General features: G+C 36.2%; 1 protein-coding gene across 5 annotated transcripts in view; it reads right to left on the reverse strand.

The window, feature by feature from the left end:
• TSC22D1 (TSC22 domain family member 1) overlaps positions 1 to 27,642 on the reverse strand; it is a 141,123-nt gene extending 113,481 nt beyond the window's left edge. For all 5 annotated transcript variants that reach the window (XM_006755314.2, XM_006755316.2, XM_006755315.2 and 2 more), the window contains exon 1: positions 24,347 to 27,642. In XM_006755314.2, coding sequence (XP_006755377.1) covers positions 24,347 to 27,222 — 2,876 coding nt within the window. In that variant the 5' untranslated portion in view covers positions 27,223 to 27,642. The remainder of the gene's footprint in view (positions 1 to 24,346) is intronic.
• Between the last annotated feature and the right edge of the window lie 6 nt (positions 27,643 to 27,648).

Here is a 27,648-nt window from a genome sequence, read left to right on the forward strand (position 1 = left end):
GACACCTTCTTAATAAATGAGCAAGATAACATCACCAGTAATGGGACAAATGAGTATCATGTACCTCATTATATAATGCATTGATAAGGACATAACATCAATTCTGTGGTATCCTTGCCAAAAATGCATAATCTCAACCTGATTATGAAAGAACATCAGACACACAAATTGAGAGATATTCCAACTAGCTAGTACTCCACAAATGACAAGGTCATGAAAGGCAGAGAATGAAGAATCAGCCCAGATGGAAAGAGACTTAAGGTCACATGACAATTGTGCACAAATAAGATCCTAGATTGAATCCTGGACGAGAAAAAGGTCATTTAGTGGAATATTTACAGATTCATTAGTATTAATTACTGATTTCTATATTTGCTTTATGGTTATATAAAATATGAACATAAGGAAAGCTGAATGAAGGTAATGGGAACTTTTTGTAGTATTTTGCAACTTTTTGGTATATCAAATTATTTTAAAATAGAGTTAGAGGGGTTGAAAGGCGCCTAATATATGATGAAAGAAGATGGTTTAACTCTGGGTTGATAGGCATACAGTGCAATATAGAGGTTTTATATCTAAGAAATGTATACTTGAAACTTATATGATCCTATTAACCAATGTCACTCTAATAAATTTAATTTTAGAAAAAACAAAGTTAAATAAAAAAACAAAGAGTTACGAATAAGGTACCATAGTTAACATATCTATGGAATATCTATTGAGAAGAAAAACAAATCTACATTTTTTATTGATATAAAAAGTTCACTCCAGCCGAAACCGGTTTGGCTCAGTGGATAGAGCGTCGGCCTGCGGACTGAAAGGTCCCAGGTTCGATTCCAGTCAAGAGCATGTACCTGGGTTGCGGGCACATCCCCAGTAGGAGATGTGCGGGAGGCAGCTGATCGATGTTTCTCTCTCATCAATGTTTCTAGCTCTCTATCTCTCTCCCTTCCTCTCTGTAAAAAATCAATAAAATATATTTTTTTTAAAAAAAGTTCACTCCAATCTTTCTCTAAAAACTAATCCTAATGGAAATGACAGTATCATGCCATGTTCTGTACTAATATCAGTAAAGTAATCAGATGGTGATAATCTTGCTTATGCTTATTTGGTAAATAGCTTTCTATACAGAGAACTGATTCAGAAGAAAAGTATGTAAGAGATCAAAAGAGGAAATCTTGCCTACAAACAGGAAAACTGAATGATGTTTACATTAAACAACTAGTATGAAAATTAACTTTAGACTAAAGAAAGCATATGATAGAGTAGGTGGATAAAAAAAAGTCTTCAAATTTAATTTATCATGTGTGAATTTTCATTCCTGCATTATAAAAATGGAAGAAATCAAAATGTCTGTTCATTTGTTTCTTTAAAAATTTCCACAGGAAAAAAAGTTCAGTGCCATAAATATCCCTCTTATATTAGTTTTTACTAAAAATCAAATGATAAAATTGTCAAATAATTTACCTACCCTTATAAAATCAGTAATAAATATTAATAACCTGTTTGATTTTAACATGAGAGCTTGGTATATGTAATGTATTATGTATTTTATATATATACTGCCTCATTCAATCCTCACAATAACTCTATGACAGAATATAATAATTTAATCATCACAATTTTGCTGATAAGGTAACTAAGGCATGAAGTAATGAAGTAACTCACCTAAGAACACTTAAGTTATATGTACAGCAGAAAATTCAAAAAAAGTTTATTTCCTGGACTCTGAGTTTTAACTAATTTTATACTTTTCACATCATAATATTCTTTTTAACAAATATGTTCTTTTAAAATATTACTGAGTGCTAGAATAAACACATTCTGCTTTAATTAAAATTCTAAAATTCTCTCCTTCAATTTTGTTGTTGTTAATCCTCACCCAAGGATATTTTTCCACTGATTTTTAGAGAAAGTGGAAGGGAAGGGGAAAGACAGAGAAACATCGACGTGAGAGAGACATTGGTTGGTTGCCTCCCGCACGGCTGATGCTCTGACCATTGAGCAACAGGCTTGAGCCTTTCAATTTCATTTAAACACAGATCACTTGACAGTTATTTGCTTTGCCATTTCTATCAACCTTGACAAGGCAATGAAACACAGAAGTAAATTGTAGCAAAACTCAGTATCAGCAACATAAATAATCTAGGAACAGACGTTTCTATTGAACCTGAAAAGCCTATATCTAAAGTATATTGAAATGATAATCTGAAATCCCTCTCACATTTAAAGTACTAAAATGAAGAAAGATTTTTTAAAAAAAGGTTTTTCTCCTACTTTCAATTTCTAATTTACATATATATTGATTTGCCTAACAAGGAAGGATAGACTATAAATCTGTAAGAATTTCATAAAAATCCTAGGGAAAATCTTTAATTCTGGTATGTTACTGACTATTCACAGCTTTCGTAGCTAATTCTACTCTCCACATATTTTGGGAATAAGATCTTTATAGTCACAATCTATGTCTTAAGAAGGAAAACATTGCCAAAGAGAAAATGGTGAAAAAGTAAAATAATATCATCATTAAGTTAACAATTCAGGAAATATGATTTGAAATAAGAGATATGTGAAGTTTAGTTAACATGGTATGGGCTATTATAAACCTTTGTAAATGCCACAATAATTTTTGGACTAAGACCTTGAATTACTATTAACACAAATTCTCAATTTGCAAATGAGAAAATTTCATGTCACTGTACCTCCATTATCAGTGTAGCTCAGTGGTTGAGTGTCAACCTATGAACCAGGAGGTCAGGTTTGGGGCACTTGCTCGGAGTTGTGGGCTTCATCTCCACTGTGGATGTACACTGAGTGTGCAGGAGGCAGCTGATCAGTGATTCTCTCTCATCATTGATGTTTCTATTCTCTCCCTCTCCTTTCCTCTCTGAAATCAATTTAAAAAAGTTTAATATAAACTAAAACATATGTATATTGTTCCACACGTTTAAATGTCACTCCTTTAATTTTATTCAGAAGTTAATACCAGATTATAGTATTTCTAAATAGAAAAAAATTTTCTATTCTTTCTTCTAAACTTGAATCAAATCTCTGAAACTGTCAAATGCAGTTAGTATTTCTAAATTCTGATTTCTACAGTTTTATGGTGGTCTATTTTCAAAGACATTCCCAAAAGAGCCAAAAATTCCTTTCTTAACCTACCAATGTATGTTCAGAAACATTCCGAACAACCATTTTTTTCACCCCTTTGAAAAATCTTGTAGTCCCCAAAAGACTTTAATTTTTCTCCTCAGAATTTGACATCCCCTTTTGTACTTCCTTCTTTTTTCATTTCTCAAGTAGGTGTAACATAGGAAATGGATAAATGGAAGACGAGAATGTTCAATAGGCTCCTTTACTTTGTTAGCAACGTCAAGCTTTAACTCTAAAACATAAGAAACACAAAGTAAAGTTAGTAAAATGTTCTATGTTAATGGTAGCCAAAGCATAGGACAAACTCTAATTAGCTTCCCTATCTTTGAATGTTTACAAAGTTAACTAGCTTTGCTATCTTTGAATGTTTACAGAGTTAACTAGTTTTTTCTATCCTGTTTAGGAATTTCTCCCAGGAAAATACTAACTCATGAAGTCTACCCCTAAGGTCTGCAAACCATTTACAATGACAGGGCCAATTAAATGAGGCTGCAAATATGTCAGTGCTACACTTCTCAAAATACGTTATTTTCTGGCAGATGGCTCACTTGGTGTATACTCTCACATGACAACAATTATACTTTTATTTCTATATAAACCAAATACTTATGAAAAATAGGGTGGTACAGCAAAAAAGGAGTAGAATAAATGTAGAGACAGGCTCAAATTGTAGACTGTCATCACTTAACTGCATGACCGGAACATTTCTCATAGATAAAATGAAGTAGGTTAACATTTTCATAAATGTTCCAAGGAATACTGATTCTGCAGAACATTAATAGGTATTACAGGATCAAAAAAGTTGAAGCTAATAAATAAAACTGTCTCTTTTACAGAATTTCTCAGTCTTTAATAAACTAAAATGAAATGTCAACCTCCAAGATGTATATAACAAAAAGCATTCCCCCAAATTCCTTAGCTATAGAACTAATTTTATTCACTTGAAGAACTAACTAGTATTTCAAAAATCACTAGTTTTGAAACTTTTTATACTAGGTTTTAAAATCCAGCTCAATGAATTTTTAAAACTTAAAAACCGGGCACTAACTCATTATCTTAATTAAAAACAAACTGATTAATTTCATTCAAAGGAGATAGTTTTCAGTCCCAAAGGGGATTGAGTATGAAGCATATGATCCTTAGGGCATTATGCCACCTAAAAAAATGTTTGTATGAAAAATTTTTTAAATCACTTGATTAGGGAAATGGGTCTGTTTTGGAGTATTAACAAACTGCTACATGGCATTACATTCTTGTAATGTTCCCCTACCCCCATCAAAAAAGAGGAAGGTGTGCTTTGCAATAACTTTTGTGTCTGTAAATTTAATAATGCTGAAGCATTTCTCAAATAATTATAGTATACTCCTAGCCCAGAATTCAGCAAAAGAAATCCCTGATGACTCCATTACATGTAATAAATTCATTTTCTCATGCATCTAGAATGGTGATACCAGGTATGGACCATTCTTAGGAGAACTGAGAAAGCAGTCACTCTTTTCCTGTATAGATTAATTTTCTTATGGAGCCCCAGGTAAGAAAGGCTATACCAAAATACCACAAAAACACAGAATCACTGGTTTAGAAGGCAAAATAGAGTATGTAGAAAGTCTCTGAATGTGTAGGCAAGCTTTTATTTTTAATTAACAGTGCTCAAAAGAAAGGAATCATTCTCATCTGACACAGTAATAAGAGCAGTCACCTTTACAAAACTAAGAACTGAGCTAGGTGCACTACATATTTTATCTCCTTTAATCCTTCCAACAAAAGTAGCTCTCATTGAACAGGTAAGGAAATACCTGTTCATACCAAGGAAATACCTTGGTAAACATTTACATTTACCAAGGTCATACAATGAAGTGGTCATATAAACAACATTAGATACCAGATAAATGCCAAGGCTAATGCTCATTAAACTCGAACTCATTATGCTCAATGCTCATTAATCTACAGCTTAATCAACTTATTTGAATAAAAAAGCTGTCATGCACACCGCATGACAACTAAGCATAATATAATTTGAATAATTCAGATATACCAACATCCTATGATGCTTCAGGGTACCAGACAAAAATCATGACTTTTTCTATCCTTTGTATCTTTTCACAGTGCTAACATACATAACAAGCATTCAATAAATATTTCTTAAATAAATCATCACAATACCAGTAAAGGACAAAAGTACTAGGCTAACAGGCAATTGTTTAAATTAGCCAAGGTAATTTTTCCAAAGTAATTTATATAGCTAGATTTACAGATGCAGGCAACAAAATTGTTTAGGAAATTATCAATTACCACATCTTCTCCACCCCTTTTAATGTTCTTCTATTACCTTTCTATTTCTGTTTCTCCTCCCCTACTCATGTATTAAGCCTCTTACTCAAACAATTGGCATTAACGGCATTTACGTAACATATTCAATAAGCTCAAATATAGGACAACTTGATTTTTGTTAGGCCTATGTGCCCATTTGTTAAAAGCTTTTGTTTTTGCAAACTGGAGTGATTTCTTAATAAGCTAACTTAGTAGGCTACTGATAGGTTTTCATGAGCTAAGAATCTGAGTACAACTGGAAACACAACTAAAACTTTAAATATTAGAGAAAAAACTCAAAGTGGATCTTTTAGCCTGTCTGTTTTACAAAATTAACCCTACTTTTAAAACACTCTCTCTTCAATTAGATTGCCTACATGGATTGAGGAAAATGGCAAATTTAAGCTATCATAAGCATATCAGTGAGTAAAATTTCTTGAATGCCATTAACTTATACAACTTGTAAAAATTACTGGCTTTCAGCAACTTTTGACTATTTATTATGGAACACGTGAATAAGATTCATGATACATTACTATTAAATAAACTGTTATGTCCTTTAAGACAGATCTTTACTGTTAATTACAATTCAAAAGAAAAATCCTAAGTGCTTCTAAAGCGCCAATGTTTATAAATTAGGAAAAAATATAATGAAAATAAAGGAAAGCAGCTGTACTACAAAAATTTTGAATTAAAAGAATACCTCATGCAATTTCTTATATTAAAAAAAAAAAACTCCCTCGTTTATAACAATGAGTAAAAAGACAAGGCAAATCCTGGTTTTCAACTTTATATAAAAGCATTCATATAAATTAGCATTTTCTTGTTCCAATAAGCATACGATGCAAATATAAGCTATAATCATAACAAATTAAAGATCATAGTCATAAAATATGCTCTTATGATTCAAATGCTTAAAGTGAGTTTTCTACTTTAAAAGTATTATAATGTAATTTGATTAACATTATGCATTAAAAAATAACCTAAATATCAATAGCTTATAGTAAAAGCTGACATTAATGGAACACTACCATCTGATTTATTGAAATGTTCATGTCATAAAACTGTTAATATTCATTTACTCCTCAGAAACTCTATTCCACCTAAGCAAATTTTCCAAATTTAAAGTTCACTCTTTCACAAAAATTTGGAAAATTTAATTTTCAAAATGTAGTAAGAGAAAATAACTATATTAAAATTGAAAGGATCATCATTAGGAACATTACTCATTGCACAACTCTATAACGAAGAACCAATTATGTCTATAGAGCCAAATGCCTGGTAGACTAACGACTGTTTTTTAATAGTTGCCAGTTGCCACCTCTTACTACTGCTTATCAGTGGGCCAGGGCAATCACCAGAATGATGAAGAGTATAAGCTTTGGAATCAAATCACCTAGTGCAGTGGTCGGCAAACTCATTAGTCAACAGAGCCAAATATCAACAGTACAACGGTTGAAACTTCTTTTGAGAGCCAAATTTTTTAAACTTAAACTATATAGGTAGGTACACTGTTATTAACTTAATTAGGGTACTCCTAAGGCTTACGAAGAGCCACACTCAAGGGGCCAAAGAGCCGCATGTGGCTCGAAAGCTGCAGTATGCAGACCACAAACCTAGTGGAATACTAGCTCCATCATTTAGTAGTTATGTGACCAAGTTACTTAACAATATTTTACTGATAGAAATATTTCAGCCAATTATATAGTAAAAGAAATTTTAGAGTTATCTGTCACGTACTACTCAGCACCCCTATGGATTTATCATGAATCTTATATAAATTTACCAAAGAAGAGCAAAAGAGGTCGCTAATTCAAATATTATATATCTTCAATAAGCACTAAACATACTTGTTCCTAAAAGAATTGGGATGCAGCAAGGTAATTTATTATTATGGGGTTCAAGAAGGGAGACATGAGCCCTAGCCAGTTTGGCACAGTGGAAAGAGCATCAGTCTGCGGACCAAAGGATACCGGGTTCGATTCCGGTCAAGGGCATGTACCTTGGTTTCAGATTCCCCTGCAGGAGGCAACCAATCTATATGTTTCTCTCACATCTATGTTTCTCTTTGTCTTTGTCTTTCCCTCTCTCTTTCTCTTCCACTCTCCCTAAAAATCAATGGGAAAAATATTCACCATGAGGATTAACAAACAAACAAAAAAGAATGGAGACAACAAATAAATAAAATACCTTGTTTGGACTTATCACATCTTCTCATGATCTTGATCCACCCTTTCTCCCTGGAACCTTACAATAGGTAAAAATTCCTAATAAAATATAACTGGTTGTACAAACATACAAATCCTGCTGTCATTTCAGAGAATAACTGGTAAATAATGTTTGGTAGATCCCCCCAAAGAGGAAAATAACACAACGATGATGAAGAAGAGCTTAGGAATCAGCCATATCAGGAGTACCAACCAAAGATAAGACATGGCTCTAAGCTTGACTCTAAAAGAGAAGTTAAGGCAATCTACAGTGATTAAGCCCTTTAAAAGAGAAGGAAAAGGAAAGACCCAGACTATTGATAGCTTACCAGCATCTGAGCAGTAGACAGCACAGAGCTATAGCCAAAACCAGAGATTTTTCTCAATTCACTTCAACCACCCTGAACCAAAGCAAAAGTCTTGAAGAAACAAAAATCAAGCAAAAAGATAACTTAAAAAGAAGCTTTTTTCCCCCAAAATAAATTTTCTATTATAGGTTTCACTGAATAACATCTTTAAAAAGTAACTTTTAAAACATAAGAGTATTTCCTCTATAGGAACAGAACCCTTTATTGCTGAAAATACCACAACAAAACTGTCTAAAAGGACAAAACTAAGAAAAAATTAATTTAATATTAAGCAAAAGCAAAAACTTCCTTATGCAAGAAGGTGGTCTGAGTTATCCATTTCTTTAAAAAGAGATTAAGAACATCTGAAATAAGAGAAATCAGCTTCCCTTGATACAATTATTTGATTTACTGTGTTGAGAAAGATAATTTAAAAAATATATCAAAGAAAATACTGAAGAATATTTATTATAGTAAAATATGTAAATTAGTAATTGTCTACAAAATACCTTGTAAAAAATAACTAAGATGTCATTTATTCATCAGTAATTTCACTAAAAATAAAATTACTAATTACTTACATTTCAGCATCTATTAAGGACTTATAATTTTACTACTGAAAGTATCCTCAGCAATTTCTATTTGTAGAGAACTTTTATTTATAATATGTTATTAATTTCTTACAGCTGGAAAAATATGAAGCACTTATTTTACAATAGGAAAAAGCAATATGGAGCAGTAAAGTGATCTGTCAATAGTTAAATGATACAGTGGAGTCAGATATGACTAAAAAGATACTCTATATTTGCCCATAGCTCAACCAATAATACTATCTGGAACTTGTTATGTTCATGCTTCCTTAAAGTAATATACCAAACATAATCTAACACTCAAAAGGTGAACATTCAATACTGTATCATGTTTCTGTGTGTGTGTGTGTGTTTTAATTTCTAATTCCTATCTTGATGTCAGGCTATAAAACTGATACTTTCCTAATGTTACCTTACATGTCTCAGAATTCTATTTCTTTTCCTTCCCTTCATCTGCTTTGAGATGATAAAGCTAGCAAATCTAAGGCTTAAAAAGAAAAAAAGCCTAAAAAAGGACCAGAAATGCTATGCAAAAATATCCATATACACAAAAAAATTCCACATGGCTTTATTTTGTGACAACAATTTCAAGCAGTTTTAGAAGCCTTTACATTCCAGAGCTGTGTTCCAAAGGATTAGGTTACCAGTGTTCAACTTCTGTATAAGTGGAGCGTTACCATGTGTGGACTGGGTCCTTACCTCCTTTAGCTTTCCTAATGAGGGTAAGGTCACTGGTTTAAAGCATTAGCTCAGATTGCAACCACAAAGAGAATGTGCCTCTATTTCTATCACTGACAGAAGAGGAATTACTGAGTTCTCATTCCCCATATTAAGGAAGCAACTAGATATTCCAAGTAAAGTCACCACTTTCCTAAAACGCAGTAGTGAACAAGCCACTACACAGCACAAAACCTAAAAGGGGCCTCCATCCCATATCCAACTAAGTCCAGACTTCTCAATTGTGCCTTTAGGCTTTTCAAAGCAAGCCTTATCTTCTATATTCCTATATATAGACACTATCTCCTACCAACTTAGACTATGTCCTAAGTTCTTTTCTATAAGTACTCCCTGTACCTTGAACCTTTTTTATGTGTTTTCTCTACTAAAATGACTTGCTAATCCCCACAGCAATCAAACTCCTCTCAAATGTCACCTTCTCAAAAGCATGTGATCTTTACCTTCTAATACCCAATACTGCTTTATTAGTATCTCTTAAAATTTACCATATCCTACTTTGTCATACTTTCCCCATTTGTTGAATTTCTATCCTGCCATTCCCTAAAATATTTCAAGCAGCTTACAAAAATAAATATAAATATTAGAAGAGGAAATAAATTTTAATTAGGTGAAAAAACTAAAACAAAGGACCAAAAATAATAGGAGAATATATGGAACTTGTTATCTGTTATCTTTTTCTATGTATGTATGCATATTATATACGTACATGTATACACACACATTTATCATTGAGTTCAACTGTAGGGTCTCCTTAAGGACAGATAGGTCAAGTGGGTATTAAAATTATCAGGGGGAATCACTTTGTAAATTATGTAAATGTCTCACCACTATGATGTACATCTGAAACTAGTATTGAATGTCAACTGTAATTTATAAACACATTTTTAAAAATTTTTTTTAATTAAAAATAAAAGGAGCCCTAACTAGTTTGGCTCAGTGTATAGATAGAGCCTCGGCCTGCGGACTGAAGGGTCCCAGGTTCGATTCCGGTCAAGGGCATGTACCTTCGTTGTGGACATATCCCCAGTGGGGGGTGTGTAGGAGGCAGCTGATCGATGTTTCTAACTCTCTATCCCTCTCCCTTCCTCTCTGTAAAAAATCAATAAAAATATATTTAAAAAAATAATAAAAAATAAATAAATAAATAAATAAAAGGATAAAGATAGTGCTGTGCATATAACTATTAAATAAATTACATGCTTTCAAATACCTAGGAGACTTTGGAATCTAAGGGCAATTCAAAATGTGCTTTTAAAAAATTACATTCCTTTATATGTACACATTCTCAAAATTTAAAAATGACAGACACACTGAAAAAAAGAAAGGCACTGATATATAAAGAAATGTTTTGTGGTACTTCAATGTCAATAAAATAAATTACTCACTCACATTTAGTGTCTTGATAGTATTAATGCTTTTCACATTTTAAATAAATCTATACCATCTCCTTTTTGATAGATACCTAGGAATGCTCAGGAAAAAAATAATTCGTCCTCTGTCCATTATCTGGAAGAGATTGGCAAGAGAATCCAGTTGTATGAAAAGGAAGCAGGCAAAGGTGTCTATGACCACTAAATGTAAAGAACCCACCCTAAAATATCAGTTCATATTCACTTGGATTTCTTTTTACTACTATATATATTTGGGGACACATTTGCTTTGGATATAGAAAAACCCTATGAAAATATTAAATGGCCAAAAATCCTACCTGAAGTTTAAAACACCTTCAAAACCATAGCTGTAGATAATAGCTTTTCTGGGAAATTAAGTTATATATTTTCTTTCTTAAAATAAGAAGAGAAACACATTGCTTTAAGGAAGAAGCTGGAAAAGTAAATATAGACAGAATTTTTATAAATTAAGAAATTAGCTAACCAAAGGGTTCCTGTACCAAATCGTTTTACAGTGGAAATCACTATCCCTCTAATTTACTTCACTCATTAATAACAGAAAAACATAATTTCCTAACTGATCTTTCCTGTTTCTAGGTGTACCCCACCCCAGTACAAACTACAGATTCCTTTTATACCAATCTTCCTTGAACATCATTTAGTCAACAAGAGTTAAGGGCCAAATCACTGCCCAATTCAATCTTCAGTCATTTCCTATCACTTCCTGAAACAAACAGTAAGTACAACTGTTGCTTTACTGATGCCCAGAATGTCTTCCTTACTTCCTCTCATTTGTATTCCTCTCATTTGTATTGCCTGAAACATTCTCCTTCAACCCAAAACTTTCAAAACGTCAGTTCAAATAACACTGCTTTCCTGATCAATCAAAGGTCAATTTTATCCTATCTATGAACTTTGAATGCAATTTCTAATGCCATTTTGGAGACTACAGTTCCAATTCCAATCTAAGAAACATTTTATAGCACTATGTCTGAGAATTCACTTAACCTCTCTGAACTTGTTCCTCCATCTATCATATAAACCAAGGGTTGAACGAGATCTCAAGATTTCCAGCTCTAGTTTCTTAATTTCATATTTCATGTAGTTTAAAACTGTCATTTTGCATTTGCATAGTCATATAATTTCCCCACATATATGTTGTATGCACCCCCTCTGAGGACAAGAATCGTGTCTGATTGAAGCTTTACTAGATTATGATTTACACTTACTCAATATACCCATTTGATAGATCAGCTGTGACACGCACTGACCACCTGGGGGCAGATGCTCAACGCAGGAGCTGGCCCCTGGTGATCAGTGCGCTTCCACAGCAGGAGTGCCGCTCAGCTGACCGACCTGACCTATCCCAGGGGCCCACCAGCCCAGCGGCAGCCACTCACAACCTCAGTAGTCCTACAGGTCTAATCTCCGAAGAACGGACCAGTACCTCTGGCATGATCCCAACAGTGCTGCCGGCCTCCTGGAAGTTGTCCTTGGGCACAACAGCCACTTCCCCTCCCTAGACGCTCCGCAAGGAAGAAATGATATAAGAGCAGCTGCCAGGTGGCTCCCAACAACAGGCGCGAACTCAGCGAGATGGATCCTGATCCTGGGCCAGCAAGGGCATCCCACCACCCGCCCAGAAGGCCAATCACATCCCACCCTCCCCAAACCCCCTTGGGACGGGCACCAGACGCAGGGCTCATGGCTGGCACTGCTGCGGCAGCAAGAGCCTCTCCCAATCAGGACTGACTGGGCGCGAGCCCACAGCAGGCGCAGTGGGGCTGGGATGAGCAGAAGTAGCAGGCAGTGTTGGACTACGAGTTTCGGCCCAATCCCCACAGGCCATGCCAAGGGACCCCACCCGTGCACAAACTTGTGCACCGGGCCTCTAGTTTAATAGGTACAATAACATATCTGGAAATAACTGAATCTTACTTCTTGCCTATCAAAACGGCTGTGCCATTTTGTTTATTGATAACAGGATGGTAAAGTATTTGGCAGTATTTATCTCTCTATGTTGGATGTTTGTAGGGTTTTTTTCTGCTACATGTCTAAATTCACTTATTCAACAAATATTTCAGAAAATACTATAAACCAAGCACTATCGCATAAAGTAGAAATACAGAGGTAAACTAAATGTGTAAGGTCCTTGCTCTCATGGAGTTTATATCTTGAGTACAAGAACAAGATTAGCACCCCCCCCCCAAATTTCCAAGATAAAAACAATAGCATTTGAGGATATAATGAGATAAGAAATATTTGCAGTTCCTAGTGCCTTCCGATGCATTTAAGTTGACTGAGGAAACAAAAGAATACCTTGGTTCTAATCATATGCTACAGAGGCAATAGACCACAAAAGTTGTTAAGATCACAAACTCAGAACTTAAATTCCAGCTTAAGTCCCAGCCCTCACCCAGTAGCCATGTGACCTTGAATAAATTACTTAATCTCTCTATTCTTCAGTTTCTTACCTGCAAAATGGGGAAAAATAATGGTACTTAATAATAAATAAGGTTGTTCTGAGAATTAAGTTGATATGTGTAAAGTGAATGTAAGTACTATAATTTCAACTATTCCTACCACTTTTACTACTATTATTACTAAACTGGTGTAGAGTCTCTCTGTGAACAAGCTAAAATCAGTACATAACACATAATAGCAACTCACTATTTAATTACTGACCAAATAAATGAACCAAATACTCAATTTCTTCCTTTGTAAAAAATGAACAAAAGCATTTTACCAACTTTTAAGACTGTTAGGACTCAAGAGGACATAATCTATTGCAAAATACTTTGTTAAAACAACCCCCTAAAATCACACAAGAATAAGGTTTTCATTACTATCACCCCTAGACATAATAGCAAAACTGCAATGCTAGACATTATTTCCATTGTACATTTATACCTTCAAAGTATTACTAACAAGTCCAATATGTTATTTGTTACCATGTGACTAAAGTCTAAGGAAGATATTAAGAAAGCCTAATAACCAAAAAAATTCCTAACAAGTCCATATGTTGTTTGTTACCATGTGACTATATACTAAGAAAGCCTAATAACCTAAGAATAACTAGATGAGCTGGGAGAAAATGAAGTCTCGTAACAATAAGCAATTTTATAATCAGTCCATCTACAATTTACTCAGAAAAATAATACTCGGGCATACATACAAAGTATTAGGAGTTCCAATCTGAGAAGTGAACCCATATACAAAAATAATCTGGGAGACCTGGAAAAATAAGATGTTATCCCATCTGTCCTAAGAAGTAACTCCTTATGGCTTCAAGAACAAGAAAGAGCAATACCATTCACCATGATCTAAAGTTAATACTCAATAAAAATCAAGCCACAGTACATCTTCTCCCCAGTCAACACAAACATGGTTTTAAGCCAGACCATCAAGTTTAACACTACGTCCACAAAAAGTATAAAAAAACTTTCAGATACTCAGAACTAGCCTCTGAGGATCACTGCACTACCACATCAGATTCTACATTTTCCCTTCCCTAAAGGCCTCATCACTTAATGTGTTTTACTCCTGTTTAATGCCCATATATAATCAATAAAATTTATTGCTAATTCTGATCACTGCCAAACCTTTTTCATGGTTCCTCTGCTTTGACATAATCCAATACTTACTGGTTTAATAACAAGTAACTACAATAATCTAAGTAAAACAGATCAGCTAGGAATTTTAAACAAATAATTAACTCAAAGTTTACTAAAATGTTTAAGAAAGAAAACTCTCTTAACAGACAAAAAGTGTCATTTTATAAGTTAAGTGTGTATATTTTCAACAACTGGAACTACACCAAAGGATTTCCAAGTTAGCACTTAGATATTTAAGAATCATTATATGCTAAATAGCTGACCCAATCAAAAGTAGATAAAGAATACTGATATTCTAATTTTAAAATGGGCTTCTATTTTATTTTGTTTTGTTCAAGCTGGAGAAATTTTATTGGCATAAACATCAGTAAATACAAAACTAGCATAAACCTAAAACAAAATGCTTGTTAAAAGCAGCAACGTCACATTGATTTTTTGGCTCACAAAGAGCAAAAAGTAATCAATTAATTCTCAATAATCTCTATTAAAGGAAAAAATAGTAGTATCAAACAATCACATATAAAGAACTTATTTACCTTTCAAATATGTCACAACAGTATTTTTAAAACAGTTAAGTTGCCCTTATGCCAACATTAAAAATATTTTTCATTTATTCATGAATAAACGAGTACCTACTGTCTGTAAGTACCTAGAGTCTGAAATATAGTTTAGCTATATAGTAACAAACCAAACATTCCCGTCCTGAAGCTTAAAATCATCAAGCTGATAATCACGAAAAAATAAAAATTATAAACTATTGCCCTGACCAAGGGACTCAGTTTTTGGAGTGCTGTCCCATACACCAAGAGGTTGCGGGTTCAATTCCTGGTCAGGGCACATACCTAGATTACAAATTTAATCTCCAGTTGGGTATGTGAGGCAATCTATCGATTTCTCTCTCTCACATCAAGGTTTCTCTCCCCACCCCTGCCTTTCTCTCTCTCTAAAATCAATAAAAACATATCCTCGGGTAAGGATTAAGAATTTTTTAATTAAAAAAATTACAAACTAAAATAAACATTGAACAATATTAACAAAAAAAAACCTCAACTTAGATTGGCAGGTTAGATAGAGAAGGCCTCTCAAAAAAGTGACAGTTAAGCTTTAAGAAGAAATAAAGGGGAGGTGACATAGGGGATATTCAGGTACAGAACAGAATATGCCAAAGCCTAGAAGAAAAAGTAAGAATACATAGCAACTTAAGGAACTGAAGGACAACAGTGGGAATGCAGCAGAAAGTGAGGGAGAAAATGACACATAAGGCCAGAAGTAAACAAAAACAAAAGGTATTTTCTTAAAAGAAATGGAAGGCTTTAAAGGGGTTTTGGGTAAGTGAGTGATCTGAAAAGATTTCCATTTTAAGAATATCATTTTGACTACAAGATAAAATATTAGAGAAAGGCAACAATGTTTGCAGAATGCTAGTAAGAGGCCTTTACAGAGTAAGAAATATTAAAATGAGGATGACTAAAGGAGAAAATTTGAGAAGTTAGGTAGTTTGTGATTTGTTGAGATTGAGGCCTACAAGAATGCAAGTAGAGATATCATAAAGGCAGACATCTATCCATCAGTCAAAGCTAAGAGGAGAAGTGTGGGCTAGTGATATGCATTCAGGAGTTGATAGCACAGAGACTGTATTTAAAGCCATAGAACAGATGATTAATTACCTGGGTAAAGGTAGTGGGAAGAGGACTCAGAAACCCAAAGAAGCTCCAGCACTGAGTCTGATAGAGGAAGTAAATCTGAAAGAGACTGAAAAGAAATGGCCAGAAGCATGGGAAGGATCTAAGAAGGATATCATGGAAAGCAAGAGAGTTTCAGGAAGGAAATAAAACAAAGGTCAATTTGGCCTAATGTCACCAAAAAGTCAAGATTTCCAGGTCAAACTGACTTGTAACAACAACAAATACAAGGGAGTGTAGGGGAGTGGGAAGAGGCACAGGCAGATGAGGAGGAGGACATTTTTATATATGTGACCTAGAAAAAAATTATTATAAAATCTAAAACTCATAAATATTTCTTCAAAATAATGTAAACAGCCCTGGTAGGTGTGCCTCTGTCGGTTTGGTTTCGTCTGTGCACCGAAAGGTTGCTGGTTGGATTCCCAGTCAGGGCACATGCCTGGGTTACAGGCTTGATGATCCCCCAACTGCTTCCCCCACCCGCAAAGTAGGGTCTGCAGGAGGCAGCTGATCTATTTCCCTCTCACATCCGTTTCCTTTCTCTAAAAATCAATTTAAAAAACGCTTTTTTTAAATAATAAATATAAAATAATGTAAACATGCCTTAAATTTTTTCCCTCATGTAATCTTTCGATAAGCCATTAAAGCAGGGGTCCTCAAACTACGGCCGGCGGGCCACATGCAGCCCGCCAAAAACATTTATCTGGCCCGCCGGGTGTTTTTGCCGCCGCTGCCTGTCCTGCTTAGCAGCGGACTCGTCCGGAGCCCGCAGTGCGCATGTGTGGAATGTGTGCCGCACTCTCCTACTCCTCCTCTCAGTCTCAGAATGAAACATCTGAAATCTCCAACCAGATCTAGACTAACTGATGCACACTTGCATCACTTGTTACGACTAACAGTGTCAAATATGAAACCGGACATTGACCATCTCATTAGCCAAAAGCAGGCACATAGTTCCCATTGAAATACTGGTAAGTTTGTTGATTTAACTTTCCTTGTTCTTCATTTTAAATATTGTATTTGTTCCCGTTTTATTTTTTTACTTCAAAATAAGATATGTGCAGTGTGCATAGGAATTTGTTCATAGTTTTTTTTTTAAACTATAGTCCGGCCCTCCAGCGGTCTGAAGGACAGTGAACTGGCCCCCTGTTTAAAAAGTCTGAGGACCCCTGCACTAAAGCATATTCTTGCCATGACATAGTCAGCCCTAACAACACGGCGACACGGAAAAAACCACTAGGATGCTAATATTGCAAGACGAGAACAGATCATGCTTTGCAGTTTCCTATTTTTAAATCAAACTTTCTAAACAAGAAATAAATATAGTTGTTTTGCAATTCTGAAGCCAATATTACAAAGACTGAATTCAAATTATTAGAAAATTAAAATGATTTTCCTGAAAATATAATTCTCATATAACTTTCAGAAGATATAAAATTTAACATTAATTCATTTAACATTTGAATTTCTACTGCATCCAGGTACACCACTGTGATGACTTTACCCACTTTTTTCTTGCCAGGAGCTCACAGGTAAATGTTGGTATGTTCTATAACAATTTCCATTACTTGTACTAATACACACATCAATGAAGCCTCCCTTTTTTCATGTTTTCAGCCACTCTCTTATTTATGGGCATCAGCATTACCTCTTCTTGTCGTTCTGAGTAGTAATATCAGCACTAGATTTTGATTTTGAAAAATGGCTTTTTATCCTAGCTCTGCTTTACTGCTATGTGTGGAACCTCAGACAACTCCCTTGACCTCTCTAATAAACAAAATAAGCTTCAGTTTATTCACCAATAAAATAGAAAAAAATTTAATTCATAAGGCTGTTGAGATGGTTAAATGTGAAAATAAATATTAACTAATTCTAACATTTTAATCACTTCTATGAATTGAAGTGTTATTCTTATTTTTGTTAGATATAAGCAAAGCAATTCCACTCTTAAAATTTACATTATAAATTTTAGAGATCAAATCTTGGAGCAAATCCTTTATTAAAATTCACACAAAGTTCTTAAATTTAATAATGTAATATTCCACTGTTAAGATAGGTGTGAATAGTAAACACACACATATTTTTACACTACTTTCCTAAAAATCTCTCAAAAGTGACAAAAGGGATATTTTTTTAAGATATAAAGATACAAGGTCACAAAAACTAAGAAAACAATAGCAACAAAAATTTGAAAGCTGGAAAACAGATGGCTGAGTGACAAATGACTTAGCAAAGCATTAGGAAATCAAATCTCTAACAAATAGTGGAGAAAACCAAGAATAAACCCAATTTAAACTGTAAAATCCCCAAAAGACTCAGGAATTGGCAATACCACATAACATCTGATGTGGGATGAGAGAGAGGGTGCTAAAATAAGGAGGATGGTTTAAAAGTCTCTTTAAGCAGCAAGCCCCACAGATCCCAAATGCCCCTCTCCAACCCAAACAAAAAAAATGAAAATACATTCTCTGGAGAATATGAAACACAAGATCCCAAGATTGAGGAAATCAGGCACAGGAGTAGGCAGGAGAACATACTGAAAACCGAGTGGCGACACATTTATGAGGATGCTAAGACTCCTCAAGACTCTTTACCCCATTCTCCTCTCCTCTTCCCTCAAAATGTAGGTAAGGCCTTCATGCAAGAAATCAAGAGCCTTCTATAGGGAATCTAACCTACTAGGAGGAAAGACCTGAAGACACTGATATCAAAAGTCTTCCAACCAAACAACCCAGCCTGGTTTACTACACAGTGAAGTTAAAAAAGACTTTCTAATCAGTGTTTTATTCCCCTACTCTTACACAAACCACCTAAGGAAAGGCTATAACTTGAAAAATAAAGACCAAAACAAATAAAAACCAAAAAAAAAAAAAGAAGCAAAAAGAAAACTGGAGAATACATCACACAGGGAGAAAAAAATCCTGACAAAAGACACCTATCATTTATATATTTATTATATTAGAGAAAGTACTATCGTTTTTATAACAGGATACTATTTAAAAGGAACAAAAATAAAAGCTCTTGGAAATTAAATATATAATAGATGAAAACTCAATAGAAGTAGAGCAAAAAAAAAAAAAAGGAGATGAAAATAGGAAAGAAAATTTGAAGACTGGTCAAAAAGGTCCATTATCCCAATAAGAGGAGTTTGAGAAAGGAAAAAAGAAGCGGGGAAAGGAAAAAATGGAAAGAATGATTCAACCTCATTCAAGAAAATAATACCAGGATTAAAAAGATGCTTCCAGACTGAAAGGTCAGGTCAAGTACTCAGAACCATGGGTGAAAAGACCCACACTAGAACATTTGCATTGTAAAATTTCCGAACTCTGGAAACAAGTACAATCCTTAGAGCTTTCAGAGCTTTCAATAATGAGAGAGGAAGGAAGGAGAGAAACAAGGGGGAAAAAAGAAAGGAAAAATAAAACACATACACACGTCACACACTATATAGAAGGAATCAAAATGGCTTCAAACTCCTCAAAAGCAATTTGGAAGCTAAATATCAACGGAACAAAATTATAAAATAACACAATTTCCCATCTGGTATTCTTTACCTAACCAAAGAATCAAATAAGTGTTAGAGTAAACTAAAGCGATTTTAAAACATGAAGTAAACCAAAAATAAACATGACATGGGTCCCTGGAAAAATAGAGATCCAACCACAGAAGAAAATGAAGGGAATCCCATGATAAAAGTTGGGTGCCAAGTCTAGAGGGCGATCAGTCCATAATGGAGGTCAGAGGGATTTGAGAGACTTCCTCAGGAAGGTAAAACTGATAACAGCACCTGATATGTCTGAACATCTTGAAAGACATCTGATGGAAAGTTGAATTAGTCGTAACTATTGATATACAGATATATAACTAAGAATTCCTTATCAACTCTTTAGTCTCCTACACTTAAGTACAAGCAGACAACCAAGAATTACTGGACACCTAATAAAAGGTTCTATCACAAAAGGTGAAGCCCAAAACACAAAAATGGGCAAAAGGCACTTGAAGGAAACAGATTATGCTGATACAGGAAAACTTGGTGGTGAGGGGAGGGGGGGAAAGACTCACAAACAGTTCTATATGCTAAAGAGTATATAGAAATATATATACTACATATACTAGTATACTATATTTACTAGACAGCTGGGGTGGGATGAAAGAAGGCAGACAAGTTCAGGACATTGTACAGGATAGGAAAAGTAATCATGTTTTACAAGAATACTGAATAATCAACAGTGATATAATATCATAACTATTAAGAGGAAGGAATACTGCTAAGTACATGATGACAACAAAGTTAAATCTTCATTTTCTACCCAAGAAGCTAATAAGACCAAAAACAAAAGAACTATTTTATTTAACACACTAGAGGCCCGGTGCATGAAATTCATGCACGGAAAGGGTCCCTAGGCCTGGCCTGTGATGAGGGCCAATCATGTTCCCCACCCCCGCCAACTCCCTGCCTCCTCCTTCCCTGGCTCCCTCAGCACCCTGCCGTTGGTTGCCTGCCATGGTCCGCGCCACCCCCTGGTGGTCAGTGCACATCATAGCGAGCGATCAAACTCCCATTCTCTGGTCAAATTCCCTAGGGGACACTGCATATTAGCCTTTTATATATATAGATTATATATATAGATACTTATGTAGGGCATATGAGTTAGACACAGTTCTAAGGGCTTTCCAAATCCCTTTAATTCTTATAACAAACCTACAAATTAGGTATGACTAATCCCTATTTTTTAAAATGAGTAAGTTGAGACACAGAGTTTAAGTAGTCCAACATTACATAAAACTAGTAATTGACAAACCTAAGCAGTCTAATTCCAGAGTCCATGCTTGCGACCAATACAAGTTATTTGGAGACTACAAGGTATTATCACAATAATAACTTATAAAAGGTGAAAGTGATTGCTTCTGGAAAAGGGAAAATGGAAAGGAAGGGGGCAGGAAGTTTTTGTTTTGATAACCATGTAAATTATTTGACTCTTTGTGCAGGTACACCCTAAATAAAATTAAAACTTCTAATTTAGTATTTCACAGTTAATGTATTTAGCTGATGCTATCATCCTCGAAAATAGGCAAAATGAATATAACTCCTATTTTATAGATAATTCTCATTTCTCTTTAATAAATATTTGAGGCCTACTGTATAATGGGCACTATATTTAGAAGGTCAGTACCAATTCACCTCAAGGAATGGTGAGGTAAAGGAGATACAAAAAGCAAATCTTATTCATTTCTTTTCAATTTGTTGCATAAATTATATGATCCTGCATCTCTGACATATGACAGTATAAATTTAAATCATGATAGAAAAGGCATAGAAAGGTCTGCTCATTAATTCAAAAAATATTTAGTTCTTGCCCTTGAGGAACTCATTCTTATGGGAAAGATGAGTAAGCATAAATTGAATGTGTGTAGTGCCTATACAGAAAAACACCAAAAAGTGCTAAGGAAACAGCATTCCTTAGGTGAAGAGAATGCTTCAGAGGGAACATCTAAGCTGTCTTGAAGAATGAATAGAAGTTTGAATAATTTCACATTAAGAGGCTGTACTAATAATCAGAAAACACAAAAAATTATATATTAGTGTCAAATATCTCTATCTTTCCCTGTGTTGAAAAGGTAAGTTCATGCTAAAGACTAAAATAAGAAATTAAGACCTTTTAATGAAAATGACTTTTTAAAAACAAGATATGTAATCTTACTGTCTGATCCATGTTTCTAATGTTTATAGTCTCTCCTAGCGACCAAAAAGCATTTCCACATGTCTAATAAACATTTTAAAATTTAAAGTATTAAGAGTGTTATTTCAAAAGATTACTACAGAATAACCACCCTTGATTTGCCCTACATCCAAAAGTTTAACATGTTTTAAGTCGTAATATTTAAATTATAATGTACTCCTTTCTCCCATGAGAGACAAACAGGTGCCCAAGCCCTGAATATGCAAGTGACAGAAACTAATGAGAAGAAAAGAGAAAATCATTTTTTAAATCATTATCACTTTTTTCTCTTGTAGATATTCTCAAATTTCCTTCCAAGCACAATTTAAATAAAACATTTTTCCCAACTATAGTGACAAAAGAAATAATCTGTAGCCAAATACAATAAAGAAAATAATATATATATTTAACCTTTCTGACCTTTAGAGTATTTTAGGGATGAAACATTTCATTTTTCAGAATTTAAAAAATAACTTTGAAACAAAAATGTTCCAGATTTGATGACTTTACTTTGATGTTAGCTTAACAAAAGCTCAAATATGTAGTAAATTCAAAACAGTTAACTCAAGTTACAAAATTTACCTTAGCAATATTTAAGTTACCAATATTTAATCAGATTTTTCAGTCTCTCTTTATGTCCCTTTAATTCTAAACCTTTCTGCACATAATTTATGCCTAATTAATCTTTATCCAGTTACTATATGGAAAAATTAATTTTATACTAATACCTTAAACTGGGACTCTATCCCTACAGTTAAAAACCTAGTTGAAGGTAGCAAAAATCTGACTTTAATTGTCTGGAACAACAATTTGTAGGAAGCTCTATCATGCCTAACCACCAGGAGGAAAAAAGGAGAAAGTCATGCCAGGAGACCACAAATGCTAATTAACAAAAATCATGGCAGGTTTGAAATCAAAATGTGTGGTTTTCATTTATATATTTCACGGGTCTTCCATTTCTCTAAATTTACCACCCCTATAGTACAGCTATTTTTATAGGGACTTCACCCTTTAGATTTAGGAAACATTAATATTTGGGGCAAATAATTATTTAAAATTATAGGTGAATATTAGCAATTACAAATGAGTATTAGCATATGATAAAACTAAAAGTTTAACTATAATAGGCTATTAAGAAAACTACCTCCTATAAAAGATCTACCTTTTAAAGTACAGTTTTGTATATGGTACAGAATACATTTGGTTAGATAACAATATTCTAATTATATGGCTATTAGAAAAATAATAAAAATCTTCAAAATAAAATTTTAAATTACTTCAATAAACCATGCCTTTACCTTCTTTTAAGTAACTAAAATATCATGAAAACCTTACTGAAATGCTTGGTCTTTTTCTAAAACTGCAATCTTTTGAAATAGCCCAATTCTCCCAAAGTGAAAACCCCAAATATACATTTAGGATCTAAATGGTCCAATTGGTTTGGTGAAAATTCAATCACAAAAACCTCTGACTAAAACTAAAATAATTAAATATCTTTCAAGCTTACAGCTCCACAGTGAAAATGTATAGCCTTTGTCATAACTCCTTTGATATTATTTTATCAAGATTAGTCAGACTGGCAAATCTGTGAAAACATTTCTTTAAAGTCAACTTAGTTTACAGCAATTAGAATCATGAGAGATTTCACAACTTTTCTGGCTAGTGGGCTTTAAAGACATAATTTAATTCATTAAGTGTGATTAGCACATTAGTTCCAATTCAATTAAGAAAACACTAGTTTAATAATATATTTTAGGCTTTATGGGGGTTTTTTATAAGGGAAGAAGGGACTAGGTGGAGTAGATTAGCAAAATGAAGTCTTATTCTCACGTCTCTATAAATTCAACCCCCCAAGACTTACTTTCTTTACTCTTAAAATGGCTACCACCTTGATCTATTATGCAAAAGCAAAAATGTACAGCATACTACCATCAAAAAGAAATCTGGTTATTTTGACAGTGTATGCCCTCCTCCCGCACCAAAAAAAAACTTTTGAAGATTCCCATTCCTCCTTCACTGTTCAGACAAAAATGAGCATTAAATAAGTACACAAAGTTGGTTAATTACAGTATGAAAGCAATCTATATAACCCAGATCAAGTCATCTTTCCTATAATGTCTGACTAGGAAAAGCAGGTAACAGTATCTTTCACAGACTACGATAAACACAGTAGAACTGAAAAGGATTGTCCAGTCTAGTAAGGGAGGAGCAAATGTGGGAACCACACCCCTCCCAAGAGAAGATGGTAAGGATTTTAGTAATTCAAAAGAATAGATTGTTATATGGGTTAGCAAAAGTTAAGTTTCTGTTCAAAATTAATCTTTAATAAAACATTTTATAAATAACAAAAACCACTCAGTGCTCCCAAACCTATTCTTAATGCTCAGTAACTATTCTTTCAAATAATGTTTACATATTACTTACACCATTTCCTATCCACTCTGAAACCATTCCATAACACTCTTGCTCTAGAAAACATCACAAAGATGAATTTTCACATACAAAAGTGAAAAAATATATGCTTTAGACTAATTTGTCATACTAAATAAACTCTGAATCTGTTGAATGTCTGCAGAAATAGGGCATGATCTTACCTCTCATCCTCTCCATCCACCAGGGGTGTCGTCAGCGGTAGCACCTTCAACGGGAAAAGAGAAGCAGAGGCTGCTAGGCTGCTGCTACTCCCATCTGAAACTGCTGACATTCCCCCACTGTCACCACTGATAGTCTGAGGTAAGCCAACTAAAGAGGGTTCCGCTGGGCGCCTGGCATCTTCAATTTGGCTTCCAATTGCCTGAGCTAATGATTGTGCAGAGAACTGAGAACTTAGTGATATCTGTTGTGCCAAAGGCAAATTTATATTAGTTGCTATCAAGGGAGGTTGACTAACACTTTGAACCACACTACCATTTTGAGTGGCAGGGGTTTGTGCTATATTCTGTGGTGGAACCAAGTTTGTTGGAACAGAAGGCATTGCAGAAGGACCAGCTGAACTAACCTGATTTGTAACAGAAATACTACTAGCAGAGGGTACAGGACTAACTGCAGGCAACTGCTGTGAGACAACTCCTTGAGCTACTGATTCTACTCCTTGTGGCTGGGGAGGCACAGTTAACAATGTACTTTGGGGTGCAATGACCAATTGTTGAGGAAGGCTTGAAGCACTAGTTTGAATTCCCTGATGAATAACCGCAGTTTGAGCAGGTGGAATTATTTGTGAAGATGGAGGAGCACCTTGCTGAACAACTGAAGGTGTAACTTGGGAAGAGACCTGCTGCATTGCAGTGGGTACATTTGCTTGTTGAACAATATTTGCAACTTGACTGCCAGTAGGTACAGCAGATACTGCTGTTTGAACCTGGCCAACAGGCTGGCCAGATGCCCCTGCAGGTTGTGCTTGGACTGCTGGGGGCTGCACTGGCAACTGGATACTCTGTGGCTGAACCATAGGAATCAAGGTGGTTCCTCCTCCCACTCCTGCAGAACTGGGCTGACCAGAGGGCACTGCTGTTTGAAGAATCGGCTGCTGCTGTACATACTCCGAAGTAGGAATCTGAGTCACTGGTTTACCATGACCTGGGGCCATCTGCGTGGAAACAATCGATTGTTGTCCATATTGTAGCTGCTGGGGTGGTGCCCCTGGAAGGGGAGCTTGCACAGGAGGAGCCGTCTGAGAATATGGCAGTTGGGGTTGAGCCAAACTAGGAATGGAAGGCTGCTGACCTAAAGCTGAAGTTACCCCAACAACATTAACAGGTGATGGTTGGACACCAGTTGCAGCATTGATAGTGGCTTGTAGAGGTACTGGTTGAACACCTTGCTTTTGTTGATAGCTCAGTTCTTGAGGCTGTAATTGTACTTGTGAGATCTGTGACTGAGCAACAGTCTGTGATACACTAACTGCCGGAACATTCTGTGGTCCAGTGCTACTGAAATCCATCTGCTGAAGGGCCACACCTTGAAGAACTGGTTGTGGCTGCTGCTGCTGCACCACAGTAGGGGCTCCCATCTCTCCACTTCCCACACTCTCCGTGTAGTGACTCAGTGTGCTGACACTACTGCTCACGGAACTCCCACTAGTGCTCTCCCTCTCAGAAGTCACTTCTATTGGGTTTTGTTTTACAGTTTCCACCACTTTATTTATAACCACACCTTCTGTAACAGGTACAGCATTTTCTTTCTCATAGAACTCCGTGCAAGTCCATCTACCTTTCTTAAAGGGTTCAGAACTAGCATCTAACTTCACAACTCTGAACCTTGAAGTGTTAACTGTTGGTTGTTGCTGCTGACTTGAAATTGATCCCACAGTCATCCCTGCAGCTGCATTAGGGACACTGTTAACAACAGCCGAGGAAGAAATAGTACCATTGCCCATGCCACTTAAGATATTCACATTAACACTGCTGTTAACTCCAGGCCCAACACTCCCGCTAGCAGCACTAGGAATATTGCTTGTATTTATATTAGCATTATCAAGCACGCTGCTTGTCACATTAGGATTAAAACTACCCACAGCAGTAATGTTAACATTATTCACTGCATTAGTGCCAGCAACAGAATTTATACCTATACTGCCGGTAGTACTGGGAGCATGGATATTAGTCATTACAGATGCAGGTGAGCCACCCGATGATACAGCAGAAGTTGGTGCAGCTGGTATAACACTGTCAGAGCTCCCAGCTGTAGAGAGTTTTCTGGATAGTGGGCTTGAGGGTGGCCCTCCAGGAACGGATGTACTGGCCACACCAGCATGGGAAGGATGGTGGTGCCCATGGTGGAGGTGGTGCCCATGATGAACGTGATGGTGGTGATGGAGGTGGTGTGGATGAGCATTCCCGTTGATCACAACATTTTGTTGTGGAAGGTGAGGCAAATGAGGCTGAGGAAGGTGGGGCTGGTTGGGAGAGACTGCCCCAGGTGTCTCGGCTTCCTGGAAGTTATTTAGTGTCTCTTCTGAGGAGCTACGTTCAGGTTCTCCTAAGTCAGTAGCCCTGGAAAGGGACACATCAAGGATCTCGGAAGACGACAGATCTTCCGTGTGAGATTCATCCAAATCGTCATAGCTCTCAGTGTCCTCCGCTATACTGTTGTTAGAGCTGATGCTGGCAGAGATCTGAGCCGGAGTCACGCTAGTGATCTGGAAGCCACTTTTCTTCTTCATCTGAGTTCCGCCTGGTGCAAGAGGCTGTGTCTGTAGCTGAGCCTGCGAAAGGAGGTTCAGGCTTTGTGGAGGCGGAGGCTGTGGTCCCAACGCACAAGATGCGGCAGGAGGCGGCGGCTGGAGCAGCGACGGGGGCGGAAAATCCTCGGAAGATGTGGCATGACTACCAACGCCGGTACCTGCTGCATTGAGGGCAGAGGCGCTGCCGCTGCCGCTGCCCCTTCTAGGGAACATTGCCGGGTGCGCCATCTTCCTAGCACTCATGTCTGCAGCGGCCGCGGCGGCGGCGGACTCAGGCGGCTGATGCATTGTGTCGGGTACGGGGGGCGGAGGAGGCGAGTGCAATTTCCTTCTGCACGGTAATCTTTGTATTCAAGACGCTGGGGAGGAAAGCGGGCCCGGCGCTCCGCCCGGCGTGATCCCTCCTTCTCCTCCTCCTCCTCCGCCGCCGCAGGCGCCGGCCGCTCCTGCCTTCGGGGGCGAGCTTCGGGAAGGGAGGATGAACGAGGATGAACGAGGGTGAACAGGGCGGGCGGGGACCCGAAGGGGGGACCCCCTCAGTCCTTCACCATTCACTCTCCGCTCTAGCCTCACACCCCCCTTTATATTCCGCCTCACGTGGGGTGCGGGCAGGAGGGAGGGGGAGACCAGGGGCGGGGGAGATAGGAGAGGGGCTGGGAAAGCCGAGAAATGCCCACCTTCTCCGGACAACTCCGAAGCTACCTCTACCCCTCC

This window comes from Myotis davidii, unplaced genomic scaffold (genome assembly GCF_000327345.1).
Source record: "Myotis davidii unplaced genomic scaffold, ASM32734v1 scaffold1572, whole genome shotgun sequence".
Classification (NCBI taxonomy): domain Eukaryota; kingdom Metazoa; phylum Chordata; class Mammalia; order Chiroptera; family Vespertilionidae; genus Myotis; species Myotis davidii.